Genomic DNA, 9,002 nt, shown 5'->3' with positions numbered 1-9,002 from the left:
GGGTGCTGTGCTGTTGATTCTGCCGCGATTTGCTGCGGCGCCTCCTGTTGTTGGGAGGGTAATCAGAACGTGTGAAGGAACGGCGTTGGTTGTTGATGGATATGGTGAGGTTCTTGACCTGCTGAGCTAATTCCGCAACCTGGTTCTTCAGGGTGGAGATAGTGGCAAGGTCATGTTTGACCGTTTGAATGTGAGCGGGGGAGACTAATTCCATTATCTTGTCGGCCATGGCAGCCTGTTGTTGGAGTTTTTCCTTAGATGCGGCTAAAATGGCCTGTACATTATGAGGAAGTCTCGACAGCCAGAGAGATTGTAGCAGGTCTTCGCTAAAATGGTTTCCGGCCAAGTCGCGCATCCGTGATAATAGGAAGGATGGACGTTGGTCTCCCAGTTCCAACCCTTGAAGAAGAGTTCTGATTTTGGAGGTCTCGCTCTCGGAATAGACATCGATGAGACGAGCCTTTAGCGTGGAAAATTTATTCTGGTCGGGCGGGTTGAGGATTAGGTCCTGCACTGAATTTAAAATTTCCGGCTCTATTGCAGCAACGACGTGTTTAAATTTGGTGTCGTCGACGGTTATGTTATTTATCGAAAATTGTGCTTCCAACTGAGCAAACCATAAGTTAGGGTTGCCCTTCCAGAAGGGTGGGGGTCTGATTGCAATGCGTGAAATGTGACGGTGATCGTCATTAATTTCTGCCTCGGACATGATTTTTTTTACGTAGTTGTGGCAGTGCGGGGGTAGTTATCCTTAAATGATGCGTTGTGCGCGCAGTTCAGCACGTGGGGAAAGGACGAAGAACGATGGCACGTAAAGGCACGTGGCGAGGAAACAAAGGATGGCACGTGGCGAGGAAACAAAGGATGGCACGTGGCGCGAGGACAAAGAAGGGTAGCACGTGGTGTACTATACCTTTTCGTTGAGAAAAGTCGACCGTCGACGAAAAATTATCCGTGGTTACACATTTCGAAGGTCTAGTTGTATGAGTTGGCAGTTCCAAAAAAGGATGAAAGTCCAACGTTGTATCTGATGCGAATGGATGGAATTTTCATGTCACACGATAGAGTCCTTCGTCGGGTAGGGTCACCATAAAACATATATCACGTTCGGGTCACCAGTTTGTGGTCACCAGTTCGTGTGAAATTACTCATTACAAACAGGGCCACATACAATAAAAGATTATCATTTATTCTATATATGAATTATGGCGCGACTGTACAGGTTAATACATGAGGTGTTACTACACACGTCTGGAGAGGTCCAAATCCAACAAGAATGTGTGTGATGTCATAGGTCAGGTCAGGGGTTCCCCCTTGTGGCAACTTTGGGGTTTATCGCCAAAGCTGTCGCCACACCATAGCAAACATTAAGCCTTCTGCATGGATGCCATTTCACTTGTGAGTAATGATAGTCAGTGGTGTGAAAGTCATGAATGCAAGAAAAACTTTGAGAGTCTACCTATGCTGTGGCACATGCATGCTATCAGTAGTTCTCACTGTGTTCACATAATAAATTTCTAAAATGCAACATAGACTTAATAGACACTCTGTACAATGACAGTGTTAACATTTAAACCTTTAGAGATCTCAATTTTACTTTCTAAATGTAATGTTTTGTTCCATTTCAAACTTACATACATGGTATGCTCTATAAGAGAAATACAAAGTGTGATTCAAAAACACAAAAACAAGCAATTTTTACATATAAGAGCATGCTCTTGCATAGAAATGTGACTATGATGTTCTGATTTTAAGTTTTAAGCTATTACTCTGGAACTCAAGAGAAGAAAACTTTCTTAATTTTTTGGAACCCCTAATGTGATGATCTGTTACATTGCCAACTCACTCTCCATGTTTGAACTTTAGGACTTCTTTCTCCAGAGGAAAGTTAAATTTCTTGCATACAAAAGCCATATTACTCTGAAACAATATCCGGTGATGTCAATTGCAACTTTTAATACTTAATTATATACTGGGTATGTTTATGAGTATATCGTTACACAGATGTCAAATATGAATCAATTTAAATGGATAAAGTTTTAGTGTGTCCATATAATAGAGGACAATAACAAATAAAGATAAAAAAAAGACTCGTTGATTTCTGCTATTATTATTATTCTTTATCAAACTGTCAGACATATTATACATACATATACAGTAGAGCGTCGATTTTCCGAAAGTCAATCATCCGAAAGAATTCCAGTTGGCAAATTTAAATTTTTGCCAGTGCTGTGGCGCTTCAATCTTTGGCTATGTCTTTAGTTACTCAAATATTTTACGTTTTTGATACTAAAGTAACATCTGAAGTATAATTTTTTATTGTTTTTATATTTTTCAATATATTTATTTTGTTTGTACAAAATAAAAAAATAATTTTTAACGATACAATAGTGTTTGTTAGGCTTAACATAGACGAAAATTCAACGCAAAGCGACACGCAACGGATAAAAATTTTAACATTGGATACGTTAAACTATTTTCGGACATAAATCAGTTATCCGAAATATCAGTTACACGAACAACCCCAGTCCCCAATTGATTCGGAAAATCGACGCTCTACTGTATATATGTGTGTATAATATATATATATTAAGGTTTCTCAAACAGGATCCTGAGATCCCGGTTGTTTTTTTAACCCAGGAAACATCCCAGAAAATCCAGCAAACTTCTTAAAAATTCACGATTTTCTTATTTTGTGTTAAGGTTGAGAAATTTTTCAAATAGAAAGTATAATTAACTCAAACTCAGAATACATTTGTATTCTGAGTTTGAGTTAATTTTACTTTATATTAATTTTAAACCTACTTATTAGGTTTTTAAATTTTTGCTCGTTATGGCATTTCACAAATGGTCAATAATCAATACGTAGCTTATTTGTGGCAGGACTCTGAAAATTCTTTACTTGTCAGAACCTGTAATATCTGGAATAATTGAGCTTATGCTGTCTTAATTTTTAACCATGCCCGATAGCTTCAATAACTGCATAATGCCAGGTTGTGCAAACTGGATAATAACAAGGATACAAACGAGTACGAAGTCTACAAGTATAAAGTTTTTCTTCATAAACCTTAATGTTTCTATTAAAGCAGCCGAGGTAGACAAACCAAGAATACTAGAGAGCAAAAGAAGTACTACAATCTCGAAAATGAACTAGAAATCTTCCAGGCTACAGGTAAAAAAACATATAACATCTGTCTTCTCTTAAATGCATTAAATACAATTCCACTCACATCAATTGAATCGGAAAGGGCATTCTCAGTAGCGGGACTTTTCATTACTAAAATAAGAATCAGATTAAATGATCGAAGTATTGACCATTCTTGCTTTTTAAAATCTTATTATAAAAATTTACCATAATATTTTGTATTATGTTTTATTTAAAACACAAAAATTACCTTTTAAGTTAAAAGTTTGATCTAAGTTCACTTTTTTAAAATTTTCAACTCAGTTCAAAGCATTTTTTGTTGTTGCTGTTGTATGCAGTTTCCAGCAAACTTTAATAAATTTTTCTATTTGTGAAAATTTCTACGTAATTCAAAGTAATTTTTAATATATATCTTACACAGCATTATTAATATGATTTTGGAGGTTGCAGAATGTATTAAATTATTTTAAAAAATGAAAAATAATTATATCATTCGATTTCATGATATTTTGTTTATCTTAAAAATAATTAATTCTATCCCAGACAAGCAAAAGACTGGGAAATGAGAAACCCATATATATATATATATATTTATATGATGTTTACAATGTTTGATAACATAATATTCTGGAAAGGAAATCCTACTTACAGATGCTTGTTTGCAATGCTTTATGTTCAATACTTCCATAACTAATAAAAGTTGATTATACATTTATCATCTCAAAAGTTCTTTTGTGATAAGGATTTATTCTACTTTCTCACTTTGTCAGTTTTGCTATGAGACACACTATTTCTGTTGAATGCCACTGACCCTCTTTTATAATTGTATGCTATTTCTGTATAAATGAAAATTCTAAAAGGAACCAGGTTCCAAGAACAATGCTTCGCAGCATATTACAGTAATACCCTGAACTTACGCAATAGGTGGGACCGAGCGATAACTGCGTAAGTCAAATTCGCGTAAGTCGGGGTATAATTTTCCAATTTGTGTAAAATCTAAGTCGGATGTATGTAAGCTAATAAATGTTCTCGTTAATCTTATCTCGTCTTTTGATTCGTTCACGATTATAAGAAATCACCATATAGAGTCTCTCAAGTCTCTGTAGATATAACAAACACAGAAATAAATAACACAAAATAAATTGTAGCTATGTGTCGATTCCATGCGACACGTCCGAACACGTAAGCCGAACAATAGTGTGGGGGGAGTGAGTAATCAAGAGTGCGTGGCGCTCAAACAAAAGACGAATCGACGAGATTTGAAAATCGCGTAACTCCGAGTTCACGTAAGTCGGGGTAGCGTAAGTTGAGGTATCACTGTATGTTCCAAAGTTCTTTCATCTTCTCTATTTTAGCCATACAAACTCAAAGAATAACTTTATTTTGTAAAGGTTCCTCACTAACTGTTTACTAAGAATAACTTTTTCATTTTCATCAACTTTTGAAACTCATTTAGCATTACAAGAGGTAAACTTTAGAAGGTCTTATATTGTAAAGAGTTGCTCCTAATGAAATTCCTTTTAGAATTTTAGCTCGTATAGTAATGGCTAACTGAGAACTCCAAGAATAGGGTACCAATGGTGTGTCAGATAAAATACTGATGTATTAAAGTTTGAGAATCCTCCACCAAGCTAGCCTGGTTTTGGACTCGTGGACCTCCATCACTATTGACACCCTACAACCAGGGAGCCGACATCAGCAAATGACCTCCCCCAGCACTGGATGCCGTGGTGACCACAGGCATAGCTTGGCCCTAACACCAAGCTAGGCAGAAGCCTGTGACCTTCTGGCTTTCACCAAAGGCAAAGATCAGACGACCAGTAGGCCATCTGCTGAGGATACACAACCTCACATTTAATCTTAGCACATTTAGAGCAGAAAGAGCAAATCAAACTTTTCTTCATAATAAAGTACTTTTGGAAAGCAAGTGTGCCATTTTCTTTGCTTATAACAAAAGTCATTAGAATATGTTTGTGCAGCTGAATACTACTTTACATTGATAGTTATTGAAATGATAACTCTGATATTATATTATTAAACAGACAAAAATGGAACTGATTTTATACAGATTTATCCTCAAATATCTTAGTAACATATTGTCTATTAAAGAATTTTTTAAATCTAGATCCTTTTATATTTTTACTGATTTCTTCTTTTTGAATATTTATTTTATTATACTTCTATGCATTCAAAGCTAAAACTACTTAAAATAAGTAAGAGAAAACCTTTCACACTTTGTTTCTAGCAGTTTAATCACTAAGTACAAACGTTTTTATTTTATTATAACTTCTCATTGTTATTTTCATCAAATAATGTTATCATACAATTTCACTACTACTAAAATATCAATTAGTTACATTTTTGATTATCACAGCCAGAAAACCATTAGCAGTAGAAGGTGGAAAAGAAAATCACTTAACACCCCTGCTACAGAATATAGAATGTACCCAAAGAATGTACATTGAGCACATCATGTAATGTGCATAACTCTAACTGTTCTAGACAGGTCAATAAAATCTTTCAGCAATCAGTTCTTTGTGAAATTCTGATCCTAAATGATGTGTCACATGACCCCTTTCCCATTTAGTTTTGGAGTCACATTCAAGATGGCAGCTATGCATGTAATACATGTCAATCTGTTTTCCCTTTTGTCTAATGTGTTCCTGACATAAGCAAATTAACTTTGGATATATTCTATATTCTGTAGCAGGAGTAATAAGTGACTTTCCCACCCTGCAAAATTTGAAATGATGAGATTATTTAAACAGATCAAATAGTAAACTATTACATTCATATTTGCAATTATTATACATTGTGACTGGATGGTTGATCAAGTTGATCAATTAGCACATTTCATTTTATGCACATGAACACTATTTATAACTAACTTCCAATTTATGGGCATAAATTTGAATAAAAATGCATTCTTTTAAGAAGTTTTTCCACTGTATAACACTAAGACAGCCTTTTTGGTATCTGTTGTGAGTTTGACCAAGCATACAGCAGGGCAGATGGATAACAAGGAACAAGATTCAATATATCTAAGTCAAAACATTCACAAAAATTTGAGAATTTGACTCAGACTGGAACCCAAATGTCTCATAGCAGTAGGTTGACACCTTTACCATCTTAGCCATCAGATAAAATCTCCACAAAATTACTAGTATAAAGCAATAAAAATAATTTCAACCATACATAAATATCATCAAACCAGCTTGAAGTAGATTTAATCAAATGAAAAACAAACATTAAAAACGAAATTTCTTTCGTTTTTAATGGTCATCCTCAGGTTTACACCACGTAGAACTAATAGAATGACTACTAAAAAAGGAAGAAAATGTACGTTTTTCATTTGATTACATCTACTTCATGTTGGTTTGTCAGTACTTATGTATGATCGAAATTATTTTTATCCATCAGATGTTTTTATCTGCTAATCATGATTAAGTCACTCATTTAGAGCTATCTAGTCATTTAAACCAGCCTACACAATACTCTATATTCTCAAAGTGATCTGTGACCACTTAAATCAATTCACGTTCAGTTTAAGTACAGCTGTTCTGTGATAGTCCGACGTTTTGTAATCCGACATGCTCAGTAGTCCGTAGCACCTCCCGTCAAGGTATCCATCCCCATTACGTGTCTGCTTGCACAGAAGCATGTCACAACGTCTATCTTCCCACCCAATTCTTACACGACGACACACATTTTGTGTGTTTTCCGTGAGCAGTTCTGTTCGAACAGTTGGAGTAGGAAATATTGTAGGCTACTGCTAGCAAAACAATGCCAAATATGTAATTATTTTCGGTAATCCGGACACTTTTGGTAATCCGACACCCCTTTGGTCCATACCTGTCAGATTATCAAGGGACAGCTGTAATTTTATCTGTAACTGAAAAGGATAAGATGTGGACAGGACATACTATATCCAATTCTTATCCATCTTAGATATTTATAAACAAAATACTTTGGCACACAATCTATCCAGTAATACACGATGCATGAAAATAATATTTTCTTTGGCTAAACAGCTTAAAATTGCATTTTGGAAATTGATCAGTCTGTGGACCACCTGGCCAACAGTTTGCCAGCAAGCACCAAGTGGTTCTCCAAGGTCCACTGACATGCCCCCAAAATCAGCATATTTCCAGGTCACACGTAATTGGGAGTGGTGTCGCTTCACTAAACTATTTCATTGAACTAATGTGTATGTAGCAACATGTATGTAACTAACTACTTAAATTTATCTTATTTTGTATTAAAGTTGTGTATTAGAATTTAAATATTTTGTATTAGAATTTAAATGATTATGATGATATCTATGTAATAGTAGTGTAAGTGTTTTCTAGGTCAAATTAATTGTATAGTATTGGTTGAATGTTCCTTGAAAGTAAGAATAAAATTGCTATTGAGAACTTTATCCATCAAGAGAAATGTTGCTGCATAATAAGTTCTCAATAGCAGTTTTATCCTTAGTTCCAAGAAACATATAACCAATTGAGAGCACAAGCAATACTAATTGTATAGTATGTTTATGTTAAAATGTTATTCTGCAATAATTTCTTATGTTTTAGTATTTTGTAAACACAAGTATCTTAGTATTAATCTAATGCATACACGTTAGCCATTACCCTTTTGCATCTTGCATCAAATTTACATAACCTTCGTAATTTTACTTTACCGTATAAAATTTAAGTACGTAATACGTAACCTCCATGGCACCTCATGTCTCAAGATAATAAAGCGTTATTAAACAATTTAGCCCACGCAACCATGCCAGATCAGAGTATCCCACTCGACCGTTCAAAGATCACACAACATTATATAGAGGGGTGCAGGGCTCACCCCCACAAGGGTGCTTTGACGCTCACCATCGCTCGCACCAGTGCACAACTAACTGCAAAGTGTCGGTCAAGGCAAGCGATAACCGGCCTCAATGGAGGCAAAGGACGAAGAACAGGCAGTATACCAGTAGACGGTAAAAATCGACCTTCGGAGGCAAAGGATTTTGCATACGGATACGGTTCCTATGACTTTACGGCTCGTGTCGAGGGTCTACAATTAAGGAATTGGAACCCTTCATTCAGAGTTTACATCTTACCCAAATATTGTCCAATATAACTGACTTATAATGGAAATTTTAACAAGAAGGCTGTAAAATTGTTGAAAATAAATGATATTAATGCAAATAAAAAGAAATAAACAATTGGTATGAAATAAAAATGTAATTTTTATCTTTTAAAATCAATTTTTTTTAATTTTTAAAGATTATAATTAAGATTTATTTCTTAAAATTTATTAATATTTCTGAAACGAACCTGGATAAAACGGGGGCCATCGAGGAAAAAAAATAAATCAAAAATTCTATCAACGAAAGTCGGGAAAATCGTCTGCCACTTGATACCAAACCACTTCCGCCACCTAGCGTCAAAATTTTGTAGCCCAAAAACCTCCAATTTTATTCCTTAATATAATTTTAATCCATAATAAATGAAATTTATTATGGATGTAATTATACTATTTAATTTTAAAAGTTTAACATCTAGATTTTTTTTTAAATACTTTATTCATTAATTCATTTTTCGATCGAGGTAAAATATATTACACTTCAAATTCCCCCGCCAAGTATGGCGGACTACATTTGCGAAAATATTTAAAAATGCAACCCTTAGACGTGAAGAAAACCCGGAAAACTCCACGTGGCCAGCCCGTCCGAGAGAGGCGCGAACCCACAACCGAACACCCAGTCTTCGGGATACGAAGACCGTTTGGCCACTGGTGGCCTGGTGGGCCTTAGCAGAGTCGGTAGATTAACTGGTCTTTCGACTAATAGTTCAAACTTAGCTAGAGACAATAT

At 35.1% G+C, this 9,002-nt stretch overlaps 1 protein-coding gene across 1 annotated transcript in view; it reads right to left on the bottom strand.

Moving 5' to 3' along the window:
* Positions 1 to 8,594, bottom strand: part of LOC111637443 (presenilins-associated rhomboid-like protein, mitochondrial) — a 32,759-nt gene extending 24,165 nt beyond the window's left edge. Inside the window, exon 1 of the mRNA XM_023382931.1 lies at positions 8,464 to 8,594. Within this exon, the coding sequence (XP_023238699.1) occupies positions 8,464 to 8,483 (20 nt within the window). The 5' untranslated portion in view covers positions 8,484 to 8,594. The remainder of the gene's footprint in view (positions 1 to 8,463) is intronic.
* Between the last annotated feature and the right edge of the window lie 408 nt (positions 8,595 to 9,002).

The sequence above is a fragment of the Centruroides sculpturatus genome, unplaced genomic scaffold (assembly GCF_000671375.1).
Source record: "Centruroides sculpturatus isolate CEXI.00-Female unplaced genomic scaffold, Cexi_2.0 scaffold1099, whole genome shotgun sequence".
In the NCBI taxonomy this organism is placed as follows: Eukaryota; Metazoa; Arthropoda; class Arachnida; order Scorpiones; family Buthidae; genus Centruroides; species Centruroides sculpturatus.
The sequence above is the reverse complement of the archived record's forward strand: the minus strand, read 5'-3'. Positions and strand labels throughout refer to the sequence as shown.